Source organism: Salarias fasciatus, chromosome 15 (assembly GCF_902148845.1).
Source record: "Salarias fasciatus chromosome 15, fSalaFa1.1, whole genome shotgun sequence".
NCBI classification, from domain to species: Eukaryota; Metazoa; Chordata; class Actinopteri; order Blenniiformes; family Blenniidae; genus Salarias; species Salarias fasciatus.
The window spans coordinates 22803480-22825763 of NC_043759.1; the positions used below are offsets into that span (position 1 = coordinate 22803480).

The 22284-nt window shown below is 49.1% G+C and overlaps 1 protein-coding gene and 1 long non-coding RNA gene across 3 annotated transcripts in view; one reads left to right on the plus strand and one right to left on the minus strand.

Annotated features, from left to right (window-relative positions):
• Window positions 1–439: 439 nt before the first annotated feature.
• The window catches only part of ches1 (checkpoint suppressor 1), a 78552-nt gene continuing 56707 nt past the window's right edge, over window positions 440–22284 (minus strand). For both annotated transcript variants that reach the window (XM_030109533.1, XM_030109532.1), the window contains 4 exons: window positions 17410–17561; window positions 10303–10361; window positions 3207–3315; window positions 440–2411 (listed from right to left, as the gene is read on the minus strand). In XM_030109533.1, coding sequence (XP_029965393.1) covers window positions 1859–2411; window positions 3207–3315; window positions 10303–10361; window positions 17410–17561 — 873 coding nt within the window. In that variant the 3' untranslated portion in view covers window positions 440–1858. The remainder of the gene's footprint in view (window positions 2412–3206; window positions 3316–10302; window positions 10362–17409; window positions 17562–22284) is intronic.
• On the plus strand, window positions 1753–20325 carry LOC115401390 (uncharacterized). The gene is made up of 4 exons (XR_003932949.1): window positions 1753–1816; window positions 4292–4296; window positions 14828–14858; window positions 20310–20325. It is a non-coding gene; the product is annotated as an uncharacterized LOC115401390 (long non-coding RNA).

Genomic DNA, 22284 nt, shown 5'->3' on the forward strand with positions numbered 1-22284 from the left:
ACCGGGAGGAGGGGAGGGGGGTGGACGAGATGGGGGGGCAGAGGTTAACACTGAACACCAAAAAACCACTGTACAGGCAGAAGAAGACGGAAGCCCACCCCTTCGAGGTGATTCAGACGGACGCCCGGGGAGGGGGAGGGCGAGATGCACCACCCCTCCACCCCCCCTGCAGGGTGGGGTGGGGTGGGGGGGTGCATTTCGCCCTCCCCACCTCCGGGGCGCCTCTGAATTGCAGAGTGATCTCCCACGTTCCTCCCTGAAGACGCGTCTTTGAAAGCCCGCTCAGAAGTAAAGAAGAACGACACGACCCCCCCCATCCCAAAAAAAAAAAAAAAAAAAAAAAAAAAACAACAAAAAGAACCAAAACAAAGAAAAGAAAAAAAAAAACAACCTCCAATATAATCACGGGTATAAGAATTGGCGGCAAAACTTTTTTTTTCTTTCCTCTAGGATCAAGGTTTATATGAAAATAAGTCATGCTTCATGCTAAATACATCGTTTATCTTACATGATCTTTGAATAAAAAAGATTTGCTTCTTATCTTATTTACAAGCACCCATGCAATATAACTGAGAAAGTCCTGCAGGTCAAATTGCTTCAATTAAGAAAAGGAAAAAAATAAAATATTTTCTAACCTTTTTACAGAGTTGTCCGCGCGGGACAAATTGCTTATATCTTTATGAGGGTAGAGTGAGGGGTAAACAGACACGACGGGAATAAGAAAAGAAAAACAACAAAAAAAAAAACAAAAAGAAAAACCCCACAGGTTGTCTATCGAGTCCTCAGACGCTGTCGAGATGAGTTGGAAGGTGTGTGTCGCTACTGGCAGCTCTGATATCTAAGACTGGGGAGCTTCTTATAGGGACGTTTACATTGATGCAACAACAACAACAAAATGAAGGAGATATTGCCTCAGACCCGGCACACTATCCGTCGCTATGGTGATAAACATGAGCTTTTTTTTTTTTTCTTTCTTATTTTAATATATTTATTCTTAAATACTATGAGTGCTCTTGAAATAAACCATGTCTTTTTTACCCATGACGCTTTTGTTATAAGTGGCGTAAAATAATCTTGAGTGCATGAATATATATCACATTGGGTTTTACAATTATCTTGACACTTAAGGTCGCTCTCTCTAGCTCTTCACGCGGGTTTTTTTTTTCCTTTCTTCTTTTTCTTTCTTTTTTTTTTTTCCTTTACCGTCAGCGCTCGTCGTAATTGGCTACATGAAGCAACCTGGTCGCTTATCTTTGGCACAGTCTCACATTTGTGCTCGTGGATGTAAGGAGAGAGTGATGCGGAGCGAGTCGCCGTCCCTGCTGGGCACCGCCGCAAGATTGCTACAGATTTTCACATAGAAACGAGAAAAAAACAAAAAAACCAAAAAAGGAAGAAGAAAAAAAAGTCGAAACACACACAGCCATCTTCCGTTCCCGTGACCTCGGCTTCTGTCGCGTCTCCACGTGTCCAAATTGGTGACAAAACATGCGTCGTCGTTTTTTTTTTTTTTTGATTTTCTTTTTTGTTTTTTGTTTTTTTCCTGTAATCTTATGGCTTTCATCCCCTTTTGAACAACAGAAACAACAAAGACACATGAGAAATACCCATTTGATGTTAGTGTTGCTGAACATGTAGGAAAACATAGATTTTTGATATTGCCACAAATAAGTAGGATTCACCTAATGCCCTGCAGATAGATAGAGGGAGATGACCAGTGTCCGTGGAGACTAATGCTGTAGTAACGTTACCTGTTCACCTATTTGTGTGTTTGTATATGCGTGTTATTGTGTGCGTGCTTTGAGCCGTCTACTGTGTGTGTGTGTGTGTGTGTGTGTGTGAGATCTATGTGTGTGTTTTAGTTTCTCAGGGCCTCTTTCTGCTCCTTCTGGCCCTTGGCGGTGCGGTTTGTGATGTTGTTGAGGCAGGCCCGGACCCCCGCCAGGTGGAGCAGCGACCCCGCCGCCTCTTTCATCTCCTCGTCGTCGCTCTCCGGCGGCTTCTCCACCGCCGCCGCGCGCCGCTTCTTCAGCGGCAGCGTGTCGCCGACGCCCCGCGCTCGGCTTTTGGTCCAGGGCAAACTGCTGCCCGCCAGCGTCCCGGCGCCCCCCGTCCCCGAGCTGCGTCTCTGTCCGCGCGGGGGCTGCTGGGAAAGGTAGGCGGCGGTGGCGATGTGGGCGTCCAGCGGGATCTCCCGCGGCTCGGGCTTGACGTCCTCCTGGATCTCCACGGCGATGATGTCGTCGTCGTCCAGCGGGGGGGACGCGGCGGCGCCCTGCGACGGGCACAGCCTGCTGGGGGACTTGGCCGTGCTGTAGGTGTGGTCGTCCTGGAGGTCCTCGCCGCAGGGGGGCGGGGAGTAGCGGGACGGGCTGTCCTGTCCTCGGCTCAGGTAGTCTCCCAGGGATGATCTGCCCGGGCCAAACACACATACACACACACACACACACACACTGTTACTGCTGCATACGCCTCACTCCTCCGTTTTTTTGGGCTAGAAAGCATAAAGCGGCCCAGGTGATAATCTATCACTCTCAAACGGCGCCCTCGGGCTGCGGCGCACCTTGCTTAGCTCAAATTAAAAGCTCGTATCTCCCAAATAAGAGCCAGCCGTTCCTTTTCGCTCTCATTTTCAGACCGCCACCTTTGCATTTATTTTTTTTTTCTCCCCCCCCCCCCCCTCCGGTCGGGCGGCCTGTGGGACTGGCTCAGCACTACCAGAAACTCCGGAGTCAGGACGGCGTTAACGGACGGCGGCGGGGTTGTCCTGACAACCAATAAATCAAAAAGGAGCTTCGGCGGCGTGCCCCGTCCCCTGGACATTCTCTCCTTCAGAATCGGAGGGCGAGCATATTAATATCGTATAAGAAAAACACGCGCCCCGTACGGTGATCAAATATTCACCGCATACCTTTAGCGAGCCTTTGGGTATGTTTAATTCATTACGCGGCGCGGCCCATCATACTCGCATGCTCCTGTGATGGATGTGCATGTCCGTGCATGCTCCGAACCGCGGCCTCTCCCTCCAAGAAAAAAAAAACCCGCGTGCGCGCGCACGTTGGGTAAACACAACACACCTGGATGAAGCGCCGTGCACGGCGGCGAGCGTGTGAACACGATAAAGACGTGATTATGTAAACCGCGAGTGGAAAATTTCGTGTCTGGTTTCGGGCGTGCGTTCCTGCGGGGGGGGGGGGTTTACCAACCTGATGGCCGAGGTCCGGCTCCCCACGGGGCTGACGGGTAGGGGTCTGATGACGGGGAAGAGGGCCTGGCTCCGGACGCGGGCGCCGTTCTGGATCACGCCACGGGGAACTGGAAGAGAGAGCAGCAGACGCTCGGCTTCAGACGAGACGGACGCAAATCCCATCTGGGAGAGAAAAAAAAAAAAAAAAAAAAAACCTTCCCAAACCCAATTGGACCTGGACCGGGCCCCGGCGGCGGCTCGATGAGCATTCACTGACCGTCTGAGGAGGCCAACAGGGCAATATTGATGAGCAAGGCAAGGTTAAATTGAGCGGGAAAGCGTCATAAATGAGTTAGGGCCGCTGCGAATCATTCAATTACCAACGACCGCTGGGCTCGGCTCGACCCAGCCTGTCTGACGCTGCGGGCTGCACGGCGGCCGCTGGAGGCCCGGGGCCGGCCAGCCACGCTCACACGGGTCTTTTGTTTGGAAAATTACAAATTTTACTTTCCATGGCGGACGGTAAAAAAAAGTATTTCTGATCTGGTTTCCTGAAAGTTTTCACCTTCGGGAGGCGGTTTGTGGGAGGAAGTTTACAACTAGTACACTGAATGCCTGTTTATCCCAAGAAAAAAGAAGAAGCCTTGCACAGAAAGTAAGAGTTACTGGAGAAAACAAAACCTAACGATTGCAGTTTAATGGTGAGTCACGGAATTCCTGACGTGCAGACGCCAGTTCCTCTGAAAACATCACTTCGTTAGAAATCACTGGCAGTGATGCATGAAAAATATCAAATAAAATCAGAGACTCACAACATAAAAATGTTTTTTTTTTTTTTTTTAATCATTCTATTGTGCAAAGAAAAAATCCTTTTAACCTATTTACACTTTACATATTGGGATTTCAATACGGGATTTCATTCACATCATATGAGGCAGATCAGCCACGAATTCAAACGAACCCTCCAAGATCCAAGAAGAAGACAGTTGAAAAGTTGCCGGAGAGAGTGGGCAGCATCGCTAAAGTGGGAGAAGTTTAGAAGTGCAGATATGAGGACTCATCCAACGGTCCATCTGGTGTCGGTGAGTGACTGGGCAACAGGAGCCTTGGTCGGGGAGGAGGCAGCGTGCTCAGTGGTCATGCTAACCAGCTTTCAAAGAAACCAAAGAACCTGACAGAAGGACGACTCTCCAGCGCGACATGGAAATTGTGCTGCTCTGAAAAACAGGCATATGGCAGGCCCACCTGGAGATCACCAAATATTACGTCCCATCGTCTAATGAGACAAAGACTGAATCCTGCGGCTTCAGAGCCGGGCATTTCAACATTTCAAAAAAAAAAAAAAAACCAACAAAAAAACCAGGTGCAGCTTATGTTATCGCGTCCACGCCGAGGCACGATACGAATGGTGTGAAACACAAAGGGGTCAGCGAGGAAAAACTCACACCGCAGAGCCCGGACACAGCGTCCAGCCACACTTCCACTCCACCAGCACACAGCCGGGATAATGGACTGGCTTTGGAACAAATCCCTGAATATCCTCGAGTGGCCCGCTCCGAGCCCGGACCTGAAGCCATCTGAAATATCTGCGGGGACGGCGGAAGATCAGGGTTTACGCTCCTGAACCGATCCGCCGCCCGGGCGCCAGGCGCTACGCCTCCGCCCGCCCGTTTCACGCTAAACCTCGAAGAACACTTGGAGATGTCGGACGACTGGGCGAGTTTTCCTCTTGCCCAAAATTACAGGAAAATACTTTGAATTATTTCATCCGTTGACCATAACTCGCTTCAGTCTACCGGACCGGTCACAGTGACTCAACGCGCCGTCATGCCGTCTGGAGTAACGCCGCGGTCAGCTGGGTAAACTCTTGCAGCACATTTGGTTTCTCCCTCATATTCTGTGGATTATTTCAGATTATTGTGCAACAACACAACACGGCTCCCGTTGAATCTGCTGCTCTCGTGCACACGCTGACCTACTTTGACAAAAATGTCAAAGACGGTTTGGTTTCGGGGAAACAAACAGTCAGAACTTCCAAATGAAAGCGTTCCTTTTGAGCTGTTTTCACATTTTCCATCAAGGTCAAAGTCTGCTTCTTTCTTTTTTTATACCTCATACTGGACAGATGCAGACTGGTGGGAAGACATTAGGAATGTCAATACTGTCACTGTTGTAAATACGAATGTATCATCAGAGAAGAGAAGAGAAGAGAAGAGAAGAGAAGAGAAGAGAGTACATCTGAGCCAAAAGCCTTTATTATTCAGGGCCGGCTGCTCGCCACAGCCATCCCAGTTCACTAAAACAGCTGTCATTTCCATCTCTGGGGTCAGCCGGGGTTTTGCAGATGATGACCTGCTGTTTTGCTTTTGTCTGCGCTGCGGACTCATTCATTAATTCACCGACGCCGACACCTATTTACCATACCGTCAATATATAGCCGGGAAGCCTGTTGCTGCTTTGTTTCTCTGCTTTTTTTTTTTTTTTTTTTTTTGAAATCGGAGTCCGTACAGGAAGTTTCTGATGGATGTGAGGGGGGGAGAAATTTGATTCGCCCCGGGAAGCACGAGCTCATTAAAACATACACGATTCTGTATATTTGGACCATGTTGTACAGACACACACATAAAGATGAGTTATGATGGATTTGTTTGTGCGTGTGTGTGTTTTTTCTTGTCATCCTAAGTGTGTTTTGCAGCCCTTCCCCTCGGCCGGCTGTGTCCATAGTAATCTTATTGACTCCAGTTAGTGCGGCTCTGCCCCTGATATCTCCAGCTCTGCTCTCCATAACCTTATAAGTAAGTCCCTGCACAGAGTCTCTTTTGTAATCTTGATCACTCGTTGCATGCGTGCGTGTGTGTGTGTGTGTGTGTGTGTGTGTGTGTGCGTGTGTGCGTGCGTGTGTGTGTGTGGGCAGTGCGTTAGGTCTCCCCGGGTTGATGTGCACCCCCTGCCCCTCCCTCTCCCGCCGCTCGCTGGAGTCGGGCTTCGGGTTGCCATCGCAACAGTTTCCCCGTCCACATGCCACCGAGTGGTAGATCATGCATCAGACGAGAGAGAGAGAGAGAGAGAGAGAGGGAGGCAGCGGGGAAGGAAATACCAGGCTCTGTTTGACATGGCCTCTCAGAGCTCAGCGACACACTCCTGACCGCCGCTGTTTACCCTGGATACACACACACACTCGTCTCACGTGCCAGTCCTGCATCCTCACCTCCTCCTCCTCCTCCTCCTCCTCCTTCTCCCTCGCTTTGCAGTTTAAACATCTCAGCCAGCCCTTTCTTTTTGTCCTTGTAACTCCATCCTCCCTCCCTCCTCCCCCGCCGTATCGATCTCGCCGTCGCTCTATGTATAGTGGTGACTCATATTTCCAACTGTGCGCGCATGCTGTCTCCGCAGGTAAAAAAGTCTGGGACATATGCTGCCGAGACGAGGCGACGAACGGAGCGGGCGTCGCTCCCGAGGAGTCCGTCCTCGCGCCTCAGAGGGAGGAGGGAGGAGGAGAAGCCGTCCTCCCGTCTGGTCAGCCGCTCTGCCTCTTTCTCGCCTGTTTTTCCAGGATGGAGTCGATCCCCTCCGCCTCCCTCACCCCCCCCCTCCACTCCTTCGCGGGCCGCGCGCTCGCCCGGCCTCCTCCGCTCTCCCGCCAAATGAGTTCCACATGGCCCCGCGGGCGGAGGAGCACGACCGGCACCGTACCGCTAACACTCACACGCCGAGTCCACAGTCAAAGGTCACTCCCGACAGACCTTGAGAATGTACCCCCCCTTCGGTCTCCATCTTCGATTTGGCTGCTGCGTGGTGTTAAAGCGAGTACAGAGTCTGAGGGCAGGATGCATGCTAATGCCGTCTGACTGATGGGCTGACGGACGGGCCGGATTGCTGGTGGGCTGAAGTTGCTGGCAGTTTAACTGGATGGCTAACCGGCTTGTCTATCTGACACTCCGGCTGAGGGTTTAAGTGGCTCCCTGACTGACATGTGCTATAACGTGAGGCTTGGGGGGGCGGGCAGCAAGAGCACATAAAGAGGAACACTTGGTCAATGTGACTTCATAAGCAAGGTGGCACACAATCAGAGCAGGACTGAGACCCTCCAGAATCAAACTTAAAGGAATATGTGCTCTGTTTGCTTCCTCAAGGGACTAATTTATTAAGATTTTCCAACCCAGGGCTGAAATCAGGTCAACCTTTGACCCCTCACCTGCTCCAAATGTACATTCATACCGGTACAGATGCTTCAGACGTGGGACGTTTCACTCCCTGGAAGATTCACCCTTTTTATCTTCACACCAGCAAACATGGAGTTTCGCCTTGAAAACCAGGTTTCTGGTCTGGCCTGGTGGACTGCCCACAAGCAGCTCGTCTGTTTGTTAAAAGGGTTTTAAACGTACGACGACGTGCTGAATAAAGGACTCACTTCTCTATAACGACTCGTAATGCGCTTTTTCATTAAATGTGCCACTACTGTGGGAGGCAGCAATAAAGAAAGTTTAAGAATAAGGAAGCTAAACAAAGCCATCTGACAGCATTTACTATATCAACTCAATAAATATATAGATAGGCAGCGAGGGGTGGGATCCCACGGCCCCTCAATGCACATTTCGACTGAAGAAGGGGTGCAAATCTTCTTCTTACAGTGATTAAAGCTACTTTACCAGCAGACTGGTGAAACATGCCGAACAAAGCCGCCCTGCCAACTATCACACATCAAGAGCCTCTGAATTTATTCTTAAATTCATATAAAACAAGTATAATCTCAGAGCAGAGAAAGAGCAACACACAGCACTGCCTCACCGCTATCAAACCAGCCTCAAAGCCGTGCTGTCAAGGTCGCTCTGTCAAAACACGCAGCTGCAGGAGAAGGTTTGTGGACATTTCACTGTATTTTTCACCAGAGGGTTTCATTAATATTGGCTTTATGTTGACATTGAAGTAATTTCCTGTAGTAATTGTTTGGTTTTGTTAAAAATATAGACACTTTAATCACATATAAGTGAGAAAAAGTTAAAATTTTAAGTTTATTATGGTACGATTTTGGTGGTCCAGCCCTCTAAAATGTGTTTGACACCGCGGGTCTATATACACGTGCAAAAGTCAGCCGTGGTTGTGAAAATTTCTTAAATACAGGAAGGTAGGAGGGCGGCTTTAATCAAGAGCTGCAGTGTGATGAACTTTGTGGCTTCTGGCGAAGGGAGCGGAGGAGGCGGTGGAGGAGGGAGGAGGGGGGGGGAATAAGTCGGGTAAGCTCCCGGCCACCGTCCTCGCATTCATCCCAGTCCGGGGCCGGGTCATCCAGCCTGGGCTCAGAGCGCGGCGGCTCTGAAAGCTCTGGGAACGGGAGATGGAGGTAATAACCAAGTAGGGCACTCACAGCCCCAAACTCACTCCGCCGCCCCCCTCCTCCCCCCAAACCCTCTCAGAAACCCTTTCCTTGTCTTTGCCCCTGGCTGGCTGTCACAACCCCCCCCCCCCCCCCCCCCCCCTCACCGCCACTGCCTGTGAATGTCACACCTGACCATTCTTGTACTTTGGAAAACACATTTTCGAAAGTTTCCCGTCTCCCCGTCACACGTGCACTCCCAGCCAGCCTTCCCGACGAGACTGTCTCTCCCCCTCGCTCTCTTTTTATCTGTCTGCCCGTCTGTCTGTCCAGCTGCTCAGACGCATCACTCAGACGCTGCGTGTGTGTGTGTGTGTCTACAGGGAGTCCAGGTTTTCAGACACTCTCTCCAGCCTCGGCTCCTTGACCATTACTACTCCATTATCAGCGGCGGTGGAGGGCGCGCCGCAGACGCCTAATGTATCCATTTCCCCCTCCATTTAGGACTCGGCAGCCCAGCGAGCTCCCGGAGTGCTCCCTGATTGGGATTGAATGTCCATTTAAACTGCCGTCCAGCCACCGGGGAGGAGGTCGGGAAGGAAGGAAGGAAGGAGGAGGAGGAGGAGGAGGAGGAGGAGGAATAATGGGAAAAATACGGGAGAAAAAGGAAGCCTGGAAGAGTAAAACACTGGCAGTGTTTGTCCGTCGTTAGAGTCCCTCAACCTTGTCTCACAGACACAGTATCGGCGGTGGGGCCTTTCTGTGGGAGTTTGCATGCGATTCCAGAGCAAGCGTGGGTTTAAGCGCTGCTACTGCGCATGCACAACATGGGTGTCGCAAATAGTCCTTCTGCAAATGCGTGGCTGGATGGACAATAAGAAAGTTTGACTGGCATGCAAGCTACATCATAAACAGACACCATTTTCACAACGCTGGAGTGTAAACAGGAAACTTTTAAGAAACAAAAATGCAACAAAAAAAAAAAAAAAACACTGGATTTTTACTTATAAGGTTGTTGAAACGGGACCTTAGTTTCCTCCCACAGTCGAAAAACGGGTTAATTAAGTGGCAGGAGGGGAAATGGCAGCAGCAGAGTCCAAGCAGAGTTTTTAGAAACTTTGCGATCAGTCGATCCAGAGACATCCAGGACGAGGACTGGACACGACTGGCATACGAACTGGTAACCCGGCAGCCAGAAGTTGTGAGCAGAGACGCTCGAGAAGTGGATCTGGGATGGGAAGTTCAGCCGCTGACGGATCACAAGAGTGGGTTTCCAGGCAAGACCTCTGACCCCTGATCCCAGCACGTATAGTTCAGAAGTAATTTCCACAAAGAAATCGCTTTCTTTTTTAAAGTTCGCAGGTTTGAATAACACTACTTTAAACCACTTTCTCTTTGAGGTTAACTGTACTCTGAAATACAGCGCTGCCCAAACGGATGGATCGCCTTTTTCTTACCAGCTACACCTTTATAAATCCTTTTTTTAAATATTTCTTTTTCTTTTTTTTTTTAATTTAAAGTTTGCCTAGATTGAAAAAAGAAAAAAGAAAGAAAGAAGAAGAAGCGGCATCGATCCTTCGGCATCAAGCCAAGTGTCAGAACTCTGCGCTCTGTATTCTCAAGGTGCGCTCCTAAAAAGAGGGATTTGGAATTGAGATGATTGGAGCTGGCACATCCGTAGAGAGAGGGAGGGAGGGAGGGAGGGAGCGAGGGAGGGAGAGGGTGAGACAGGAGAGAGAAACAGGCGGGAGATCACACACGCAGACACAAGCGCGAGACGTGTGGCGAGGTGAGGCGGTACCTTGTAGGAGGACTCCTCCGTTCTTTCTGAAGAGGGGACTCCCCGACCACAATGGAGGACTAGAAAAAAAAAGAAAGGATGGGGGGAGGAGGAAGGTGGGAGGGAGAGAGAGAGAGAGAGAGAGAGAGAGAGAGAGAAAAAACAACTGGTCAATCATTTGATGGTGTCGCAGCAGAAGCGGGAGCAGCCCCGGCCGGCCGGCCGGCTCCGTCGCCAGGCAGATAGCGAGGCAGGAATTTGAGCCCATAAGCCAGCGCTTCTGATTATAGTGATTAGATTCCCGGGTGTCCCACTGTTGCCATTATTCCCTGTGATTACCTCAGAGAATTACAGCCTCCACGCTGTAGTCCATGGGGGTAATTTCTCATGACAACCCCCCACCGCCCACCGCTGGTCCATTCACACACGTTAAGGAAAGAAAAAAAAAAAAAAAAGACGAGGGAAATCAACGCACACACATTAAGCACTCACACACACACACACACACACACACTCACGTGTGCATACAGCGTGGTGACACATTAAAAAACTGGCGCACACAAAGCCGGGGACTCAGTTTAGGTGATCATTGCACCACTAATGAGGGAGGTAATGACGGCATTCCTCACATAGATGGAGATATCTTCACTGGCACGGGCAGACGACAATAAATACACTTCCGCCGGCGAATCCATAATTTTTTAGACAGAGGGGGGGGGGAGATGGCGGGATAGGGCGGAGGGGAGAGGGAGGGAGGGACGGGGACGAGGCTGTGAGAGCTTTTCCAGGTTGAGTGGTCTTTAGCTCCCCATTAGAGAGCACGTCTGACTGCTCCTTCTCTCTCTCTCTCTCTCTCTTTTTTTTTTCCCTCTTTCCCTCTGCAGCCAGACAGGCTGTTCCCAAACACGGTGGCTGTGTCTGACAACACGGGTCTCACAGTCATATCTACACACTCACGCACACACACGCACAGACAGACAGACAGACAGACAGAAAGCACCTGGGGGACGCCGCCGTGAACTCTGGGAAAGCGGCGCGCTTGTTTCCCACTCACGGGGAGAATTTCCTTTGTGGTGTGAGGCGTGTTTTATGTCCTGCTAAGCTGCTGAATGAGAGGATCTGGACGGCTGCACTTGTGATGCAGCTCTCACCTCAACAGATGTGTGTGTGGGGGGGACGGACACACACACACACATGCATGCACGCAACGCACTTACTGTACAAGCCCACGCACACACACACACACACACACACACACACACAGAGGGACGCCATGTGCATGCGCACACACGCGGCAAAAGGAGCGAACGCAAATTTCAGCCCTGAGCCACCTGCTGTTGCCATGGAGAGTTGCCACATTGCGTTGCCACGGCGATAACATATTTTTCCTCCGCTAACAGCCTGTCTGTTTTCCCTACTACCCCACCCCCCACCCATCTCTTCCCCCTCTTCTCTCCCGCTCTCACTCCCTCCTCTTTCTCCCACTCTCTCTCTCTCTCTCTCTCTCTCCTCCCATCCCTTCACGACTCACTCACTCTCGCTCGCTCCCAACAAATGGCTTCACAGCGCGACAGCACCTGACTTATGCTACATGTGTTGCCATGGCGGCGTTCCGGTTGCCACGGCAACCCTGTGCATTTAATGTAGTGGGCGAGGGGCTAAACTCGTAGCAGACGCTCGTTCTGCAGCCGCCCCATCCCCACCAGCATCCTCCCTCATCCTCTCTCTCTCTCTCTCTCTCTCTCTCTCGGAGGGAAGAGATGGAGGCACGAGCAGGAGAGAAAAAGAGAGAAAGAAAGAGAAATGAAGAAATGAAAGGAGCGAGCTCTTCCTCTGCCCCCCCCCCCCTCCTTTCCATCCATTCTTCCCGCCCTCGCTCACTCTCATCCAGATGCTGATGGGGTGTGAAGGAATGCACCACGAAGCTGACCCTCCTTCCCAGCATGCTCCGTCTTACCTTCTCCCACTTTCCACACACACACACGTACAAACATCTACATACACTCGTTTGGAAATGCATGCATAGGATAAACACACACAGACACACACACACACACACACACACAGACACACGGGAGGAAACTGCATGTGGGGGTCGACTGGTGCGGCGTGAGTTATTATAGCCCGTGTATGGGGAGAAAAAAAGGAAGGTGTGAGCGACAAACGGCAGAGGACAAAGAAGCATGGGCGCGCTGCCTCTCTCTCCCCCCCCCCCCCCCCCCCCCCCCCTTTTCTTTCCTCCTCACGCTGACACTTCCTTCTATCTATCCATCTCCATCGCTCCACGCGCCCGGCTTCCACTCCTGCGTTGTATGGAACTGCTTGAGACAGTCCTTGACCTTAACATAATAGACATGCTGTGCAGCCGTTCACGGTCATTACACTTCATAACATAATATTCTTGAGAGCGAGGGCTCTTGAGAGAGATACCGTCGTATATTGATTGGACTTGACTCGCGAGATAAAGGAAGCTGCTAATGTCGTGTTCTAACGCAGACGTTTGTCTGACTGTGTGGCCCACTTTTCACAATTCTTCTCAACACCTTTATTTATTTATTTATTTATTTTTGGCCTCACTGTCACAGGTAAACCTAACTCATGTCTTCAATGCTCGTTTTCTCTGAATGATCATTTCATTCATTCCCAGACTTCTTGGAGCTCCTCGTATTCTCTTCAGTCTTAAAACAAACTCTTTAAACTCCGATCTTGTTAAGGTCCGCCATCAAACCATCACTCTCAACTGCTTGTAATTTGACACCAGCATCATCATCATTTTGATTCCGTGTATTTTTACTTCACTGCCTCTCTTCCTAAAAAAAGAAATTGCAGTTTTGCATGACAATGTTTCTAAAAATGTTTTGCGTTTCCACGGCAACACTTTTTAAAACAACCTCGAAAAGGTAGAAACACTGAAAAAGATGCAGCTAGCCTGCCAGGTGTGCTGTTACTGCAACGCAATCACACATAAAGGACTGTAAATGAGGCTAAAAGATTCCACAAGCCACACGCCATCAAATTCTTGTAATTTGACACCTGAATCTGCCATTAATAAACCATTCTCCTCCTTATCGGAGCCACTTAACCAAATCTTTTAGATCTCTTGTCTCATTCGATTTGAACCTCTAGCGTCACTTTATATGTGGAGCATTTTTTTTCAGTGCAACGTTAATTTTGATTTCGACAGTCAACATCCAGCCGAAACCTCTCCAAATTTAAGATGTTCTCAAGAGAAAAGGAAACATCTGGACACTAAGAGATTCATCTCTTCAACAACTCGGACGAATGTGAGATAAAAAGTAGAAGAAAAAAAAAATGACAGACCTTAAGTGTTTTTTTTAATCTTCATCAAATTAACATTCAAGGTTAATGAAAGGGGCTTTTGTGCTCCCAGCCATGTGTTTTCTGAAGAAGCTCCATGGAATCCACAATTTGTTTATCTTCTTTTATCATAAGAAGTAAAAATGAAAACAGTCTGCAGCTGTGAATTCTGACCTCCTTCCCACTGTGGCCTCTCATCCCCAGTTATTACATAACAGGCGGGAAGGGTTATATTAAAGATGCTTTATCTGTTGTTCTCTCCTGTGAATTCTCCTCGAATTAAACAATGAGAGACTTAAAATCTTAAAAACAAACTCTTTCCACGGTGTGCAAACCCAGTAAGAACCAACCTGGCGATTGAGAGACGACCACTCGACCAGCCGAGTCTCGGCCGCCGCAAAAACCAAAGAGAAGCAATCACGAGAGGGTTTGATTGAAAACTTCGGCGTTCAAGGTTCAAGTCCTTGAAGTCCGCTAATCCCTGCTCACAGCGGTTGATGGTTTGAACCTTTGCGGGTCGCTCTCAGATGTAAAGGAGGGAACGAGAGCTATAGTTTTGAATAATCAATGAACCAGCCGAGTCAGATCAACAAACAAGTCATCAGCGACTATTGTGATAATTGACTCTTTGATTTGTTTTGATGCAATTATCCTCAGTGTTTTGCCGCGGCGGCTTAATATCTGTGAGCCTCAGACTTGGGAAAACTGATTAATTTAAGTTGGAGGCACACACACACACACACACACGCAGGTGCTGCATCGCGAGGACGCGGGGAACGGGATCTCGTTCCAACGCCGCCGCCGCCTGGCAATGCAAATGAACGGCCCCCGCCCTCCATCCTCCTCCTGTTCCGAATCCAGCCTCCAATTTGTTCCACTTCCCCATACCTCATTGTTCAAAATGACACTTTTACATTTTATGGTGAACCAATTATTCTGTCTTACACAGTCCGCTGGCTCTGCATGCCAACCTGCCCCGATCGGCTGGGGAGAGGTGGAAAGAGAGGGGCGGGGGGGCGAGGCTGGTGCTGGTGCTGGTGATGGTGAAGAGAGAGAGAGAGAGAGAGAGAGAGAGAGAGAGAGCAAGGAAGAAGAAGAAGAAGGGAAAAAAAGGCCTAATAGTGGCTCTCTGACATCTCCACGGGGATGAGCGGAGGAGGTGGGAAGCGAGATGTTAGCAGAGGAGAGGTCAGGAGAGGAGACGGAGGAAACAACACAGGTGGAGAAGTGTGTGTGTGTGTGTGTGTGTGTGTGCGTGTGTGTGTGACCGCGAGAGGTTGAGGAATAAAGTGAACGTAGACAAAAGAGGATTTAATTGAATGATAAAGTGACGGAGAGAGAGAGTGAAAAGAGTGGAGCGAGAGAGAGAGAGAGAGAGAGAGAGAGAGAGAGAGAGAGAGAGAGAGAGAGAGCGAGTGAGGGGGGGAATAAATCACAGCAGGGATAAATAAAGAAGATGGAGTACTGGGTGCCCCACTAGTTGTAATGTATGCCTGAGGACGAGCAGGAGGGAGCACGGGGATATTAAAAGAGGAGACGGAGAGAGAGAGAACGGGTTGAGAGCCGGAGGAAAGAGGAGGAGAAACGACGAGGGGTGGGGGGGGGCTGGAAAATGGTGAGTGGATAGGTGAGAATGTGGAGAGCGAGAGAGAGAGAAAAAAGGGCAACCTGTGCTTTTTTACCTGCGAAGAGCCTGGAGGGAGGGGGGGGAGGGAGGGAGGGGGGGGGGGGGGGGGGGGGGGGGAACGCAAGTGTTGTTGCATGAAAACAGCGTGCAAAAAGATTTGCGGAGCGGACGGGGCAGGTCAGCTTTATAGTGCCTGGAGCGAGTGGGAGGAGAAAGTGACAGATGGAGAACGAGGATAGAGAGAGTCAGAGTGTTGTATAGGTTTTTCTGCTCGGCACACGGATATCGGCTTTATTTGATTTATCTTACATCAGATGGAGAGGGGGGGGTGGGGGGTAAAATAAAAAACTTAACTCCTGACAGTTTAACCTCAGAAATGTATTTCCTTTTTTTCACTCTGTGATCTGGCAGCTGGGCGAGCGAAGCCGTGCGGTTTATAACAAGTAGCATCCTACACACCACACCTCATGCAAACGCACATGTTCACTGAATTGTATTTGCATCATTCAGCCGGAAAAGCCATCTGCAGCAGGCTCGCTTTCCTCGCAAAGATCCCATGAGTTAGAGAACAGGAAGGCGGCGACTGGCAGCTCGAGATCACAGAATGAATGAATGAATGTAATGAATGCAAACGGGACTTCAGCAGGTGGACGGATTTCTCGCAAGCCCCATGCATACCCAGGTAAACCCTGCCGCACGCCGCGCTCGTCTGGCCGCGGCCGTTTGAAACTGGCCGAATCTGTTCCTCACCCACGTTTTGGACCACCGTGCAAGAAACCTGAAGCTTCACTCTTGATTCGTTTTTTTTACATCTCAAATCACAGGTTTGTGTTGTTTGGCTCCGTTCGGAGCATAATTAGGAACTTTAAAATACAAAAACAACGTTTTTTTTCCTGTATTGAGTTTGGTGAAAGCAACAGGGAGCCCAGACCTCTGCAATACGACGACCAGAGGCTGCAAAATAAACAGATGAAAGATGAAGTTTGCTGACAAAGAGCTGCAATTAGAGCGAGGATAAAAAAAAAAACAAAAAACTTTCTCCGGTCAGACAGCTGCTCGCTGTATATTTTACTGTGAGATTAAAGAAATCAGCACTTCTAACTGCAACTGTTTTTACACTCGTACGGTTAAACTTTTGAGATAAATAAGCCTGAGGGTCAAACTACGGCTGCGGCTGACTAGTCCACTACTCGATTACTCATTTATTGTTATTGGGTTTGGAGAACTTGAACCAGCAGAGCTGCTTCTACTCCATATGCAGGACCTCCTGAAGAGACGAGACGTCTCGGATGGTCTGGAATTAGCTTTTCAGCAGAGCTGGAGGAGGCTGCAGGCGACAGGACAGTCCACTGTCCCCCTGCAGACCGGGTGGGACATGGGACGGATGGACGGAGTCATGATTTGGACAATACTTCTATAGCTCTTTTTCAAAAATACAAGATTGCTGATTCAAAACTAAAACTCTGACGATTTTATGCTACTACTGTTATAAAAGTAAGCAACAAAACAAATGAGTCCAAATGAAATGAACACAAAACTGTTGCTTTCAAGCAAGAAAAACATGTAATTCATTAAGTAATTAAAAAAAAAAAACTATTGAGGGGGAATAAAGGTCATTTTTTAAAATTGAGATCAGTTCAAATGAAATAATATTTTTAGGAGTCTTTGTATTAATTAACAATTTCATTTTGTATTTTGAAAAGCTGCATAAAGTTCGAGCCAGAGGCTCTCTGTTTGTTTGTCCATTTAAAGTCGATCTTCAATGCAAAAAAACAAAACAAGTCTTAAAAGTTCAGTTAAGTACCTGTGGAAAAAAACTTTTGTGTTTATATAGAGGGTCAAAAATAGGTCATTAATTCAGATATTTTTTATTCACGGAGTAAATGCGACACGAGATAAATGAAAACTCAGCGATCTAGCTTCCTGTAGAAGCAGTACTGCCATCCTCTCACGAAAACTCAACATCTTCCAACAGATCCTCTCCTTTAGTATAATCAGGGTCAAACTGATGGCACGTCCAACGACTAATAGAGTCAGGAACGCTGCGAGAACAATCATTATATATAATCACACTGAGTAACTGGTGTGTTTTAATGCAACATCACTCACTCACAACAGCCGCTCGTTCAGTGACGGCCTCCGGAGGATCTGGGAAAGGTGGAAGCAGCGGGCGGCGCTCTCACCTGTGGTGAAATGTCGGTGGTAGGGTGGGCGGGGAGGTGGAGGGCGTGGCCAGACCCGGCGAGTAGGGATGATACGGCGTCTTCTTTAGCGCCTGGATCAGGTTGTGTCTGTACTCCGGGTCTATGGACCACAGCGAGCCTTTGCCTATGCTCTGCGAGGAGGAGAGGAGGAAGGAGGAGAGGAGGAAGGAGGAGAGGAGGAAGGAGGGAGGAGAGGCAGAGGTGAAGCAGGGGACAGAAAGACAGATAACACAGTTGTTATTGGAAGCGCTATCAGGCTCCTCAAAGCACATGACAAACAGCACGGCGAGCCCAGAGCCCAAACATCGGCTCAAGGTCCGGACTCTGAGCTGGTCTCTTATTTGCTAAACCACCTGCACACACACACACACACACACAACACTGTGATCATCTACCGGCACTAGTCGTGCTCCCCGCCCCCTCCTCAGTCTGAGAAAAACAGACGTACAAACATTCCCACATTCCCGCAGAAAGATAAAGCTGGGAGGAATGGGACTTAACGCATCCTGAACGCCACATCCTCCCGTCCTCCGGTTAGAAACCGGTGGGGTTCGTTCTGATTAAGACACAGGGAAACTCTTTAACTTTTTCGATTCCGGAGGCGATGCTGGTGTGTATTTTTAGATCAAAGCAGTTTCCCCCTCCTCACCTAATGAAGCTGTCGGCTCCCAATCTGAGTGAAGCCAGCCTATAGATTACAGCGAGAGGCCGCCGTGAAAATTCTTCCCCTCTCTCTCTCTCTCTCTCTCTTTCTCTCTATCTCTCTCAGCCTTCTGCTTTCATCTGCCTTGTCATCTGAATGTGGCAAAATCAGAACGAGAAGAGGAGGAGGAGGAGGAGGAGGAGGAGGGGGGGGAGTTTGTGTACAGCAGAGAGCCAGAACAGCAGGAAGAGAGCGACCACAAAGTAAATATAAAATTTAAGTCATCTTGGCTGGCGTTCAGCTCACTTTGTAGTGCTGTGTGATATGATACAGGTACAGGCTGCGGGGTGGGGACGTGTCAACACCGCGGACTTCTGAGCCTCGCACTGAGAGTCTGCGAGAAAAAAGCCAAATGTGGCAGAACTGTGCAACTGAAAACAGATTCAGTCTGCGTTACTGTTACACTGCGGTCTCATGCTTTCATCTAATTATGATGCCAAAGTGTCACATTATGTTGTATCGTCACAGGATGATGCTGTTTTACAACAAGATGAAATTATGATGTTGCATTGTATTAAAATAAAATGTTATGCTCGTTTACCATTTACTTATGTCGCTCCATCACGTCATGTCATTACATTATTTGCTGTGTCAAAGTGGGCTGTTGGGATGTGTTATGATTCCACCTGTACCCTGCACTCTTTGTCCATAATTTGTCCAAAAACAAATAAATATAATGATATTAAATAGAACAAATTAGCTAAACAGTATCTTCCAGTACCAGAGCAGTATCAGAGAAACGACAAAAAAAAAAAAAAAAAACCTCTTAACTTCTCACTCATCTTCAGTGATAGCAGGTATTGAGACATGAACACCATCTATAATTTCCATTTCTTTAAAGTATAGCTATCATCTCATGACCACCAAAACGTAACTTAGAGGAGAACCAGCAGATTTTGAGGTGATGTGATTTGTCTCAGTAGTAACAGACGCATCAAAAAGCCTCATTTCTGTAACAGATATGAAAAGTAGGAAGAAACTGGGACAGATGAACACATGATGTTGTTTCCTGCCTCTTTTGGGAAATTTTTATTTATTTCCTTCATAAACATATACTTGTGGGGTTTTTTTTTTGTTTGTTGCTTTTTTGTCAAAGCACTTCAGAAAAAAAAAATTGCACTTGTGTTTATATGCCATTTTAGTTTATAGTTTCTGGCAAACACGGGTACAATGCATAAAAGTACCAGATTAATTCATAAAATCTGATGTTTCTTTCAACAAGAGGCCATAGTTATAACCGCTAAAACTCAAAGAATGCATGAAAAAATTATCTCAAAACTTTAACGTTCAAGGTTTCTGTGTAGAAAAACCACCTATCCATTCCAAAATAAAGGTCCCAGAAGAGTCTGGTCCCACCCTGAGAGCCCCGCCTCACGCCAGCGGTGTGAGCGTTTGGCGGAGCGGCTGAAGGCCGGTCCTCACAGACCGGCTGTGTCGTCCATCACGCTGGCAGATGCAGCCTCGCTCCACACCAAAGTGGATTATCCGGGACAGAGAAGGACCGCTTGCCATATCACCGGGGATGGTCGTGTTTGTGGTTTCCAGCTTTTTCCCCCCAAAAAACTATCAGCACAGCGAGCTCTCCCAGGATGCTGCCTGCTCACCGCAGGGCAGAGAGGACTCAGACGAGCCGAATGTTTAAAACAATCCTGCAGAACGTCTCTGAACCCGGCGGTGGAACATTTTCATCTCACAGATTCCTTCACATCTGTGCGACGACCTAAACTGTGTCATGTCTAATGAGCGGCGCCCGTCCGGAGCCTCCGCGGATCCCCGGCGTCTCCGCGGATCCCAGAATATCCAAAAACGCCGCTGCGCCGATCCACCGCAGCTCCTGACCTTGTACGACGGCGAGAAGCTAATATGCTCCGCGTGTGTGTCCCACTGTGTCTGGATCTTTGCATTAATATGTCAGTCGTGTTGAGCGCGGGCCATGTGTGTGTGTGTGTGTGTGTGTGTGCCGCGCTTCGCTGCGGTACATATGTGTGTGTGGGTGAGTGTGTGTATGGCGAGTTCCCTGGGGAGTGTGATATTACCCAGCGTGGTCTGCTCCTGGGAGTGCTTCTATTACTGCCAGCAACGCCTCTCCTGGAGAGCATGATATTACACACACACTCGCTCCCACAGAGGTGACCCCCACTGGGCTAAATTTCCCCTTGCACCTCGAGCCCGCCAGTGTGTGTGTGTGTGTGGATAAATATATATATATATATATATTTGTGTGTGTATTTCTGCTGTCTGCCCGCTTGCCAGCCCATTAAATCAATGCTCTCCTCCACAATCTCTGTGTGCTGTGGGCTCCTGCCTCTGCCAACCCCGCAGCCAATGGCGGCGCTCCGCCGGCAGCCCCCCTCCTCCCCGGCTCGGTCGATAGGCCAATCACAGGGCGCATCTCACAGGAAGGGTCTGTCACCTGGGTTATAGCGGTCGCCTTGGCAACAGGCATCATCCGAGCCGGGGAGGCGAGGGAAGGTGAAATGGACTTTTCATTTTCAGGCAAAGTTGAGGGCGAGCCAGCGAGCGCGATGCTCACTTTAAAGTTGTGACACAGATTTCGCTCCCTCTTCTCTCCGGCAAGATAAGCATTTTCCGTGTGTGTGTGTGTATGTGTGTGTGTTGAGAACAGTCCCGTGACTGCAATGTTTGCAGCTAAAAAAGCAGGATTACACAACAAATAATCCACAGCTCCAAAAGGTTAAACCCCCCCCCCCCACCCCCCCCCACCCTCCGACTTTAAGAAGCGTCTCGCGGAGTATGAAACTGACGAGGCGCTGCGTTCGACTTTAAATTGCGAGTTTAAGCAACATTACCCTTAAAAGGAAGCGGATTAGGAATTGATGAAGAAAGCGGAGATGCTTTTCCGCCTCAGCGGAGCTCGGAGAGATGGAGCTTTATGACGATAAAAAAAACCCAAAAAAAAACACGCTAACTCAACCTAGGACGCCACATGGTGTGAGAAGAAGACAAAAGAGGAAGAGAGATCAGACACGGGCAGAGACGGAGAGGGAGAGGGAGAGGGAGAGGGAGAGGGAGAGCGCAGGAGGGATGATTGTGTGTTGCTAACATCTGTTTCCTGTGTTATATAAGCTGTGGGGGCTGGTCTCCCTTGGAAATGAGAGATATTAAAAAGTCCTGCTGCCGCTGACCCCGCTAGTGACGCCGCGCGCCTGCCGCAGCGGCGTCCCGCTATCGTCCCATCGCGTTCAGCCGTCGCACGGATCACCGCGTGCGCCGACTGTACGCCGTGACGGAGCGCGCACCGAAATAGCTCGACTCGTCTCTGACTAAGTTCATGAAAAATGCACTGGAGGGAAAAGCAGCGGCGCCACGCCGCTCATGCCAGCATCCACCTTTCTGCAGCATGGCTGTGGCTGCTACTTTTCTACAACAAGTCATGTGGCTGTTTTTCTTTTTAGAACATGCTACACAACATGTCAATAAGGCCCAAATTCAAATTCTGACACCACAAAGACTGAATATCTTGACATTCGGGTCCAACCCGAGCCAACAGTACGAAGCTTACACACCACGCTGCTTGTCTTACATACCTGTACTCAACAGCCGACACGGAGCTGGCACCAACAAACAGACAAATAAATACCTGAACATAATCCAGGCAGGTCACCAGTCCTTCCTCAGCGCAAACACTGCGAGCCAGACAACAACACGAGTTCTTATCTCCTACTCCGTCAGAGCAGGTTCTGGTTTGAATTGGGTGCGGGAACTAAAATCAGTTGATTAACGGAATGTAAATGCAGTGAGACGTCCTGGTGGAGCTGTGATTTTGTGCTTTTCCGTTGGTGAAACTTTGCATCAGTCCAAACTATCTTTACCCTTCTTTTATTTGCTAAAAAAGAAAATCATCATATTCCAAAAAGTCGGAAATGCTCCTCTGATGCAGGCCACATAAATTTCTCTCTGCTGTCAAGAAAACCCGGAGAAAGCAACAAATTCATCCCGCAAGTAATTAATGTGTGAGGATGTCCGAAGCGGTGTGTTTCATCCCTCTGCGCCGCCGTCGTCCCCAAAAAACTATTAAAAACACATCAGTGAGTGATAACGCTGCGCCCGGCCACCACTTCTCTTCATGATAACAAACCTGGGCACGGCGGTCTGTTTTTCAGTCACTCCCGTTCGAAGCAGCCTGTTGC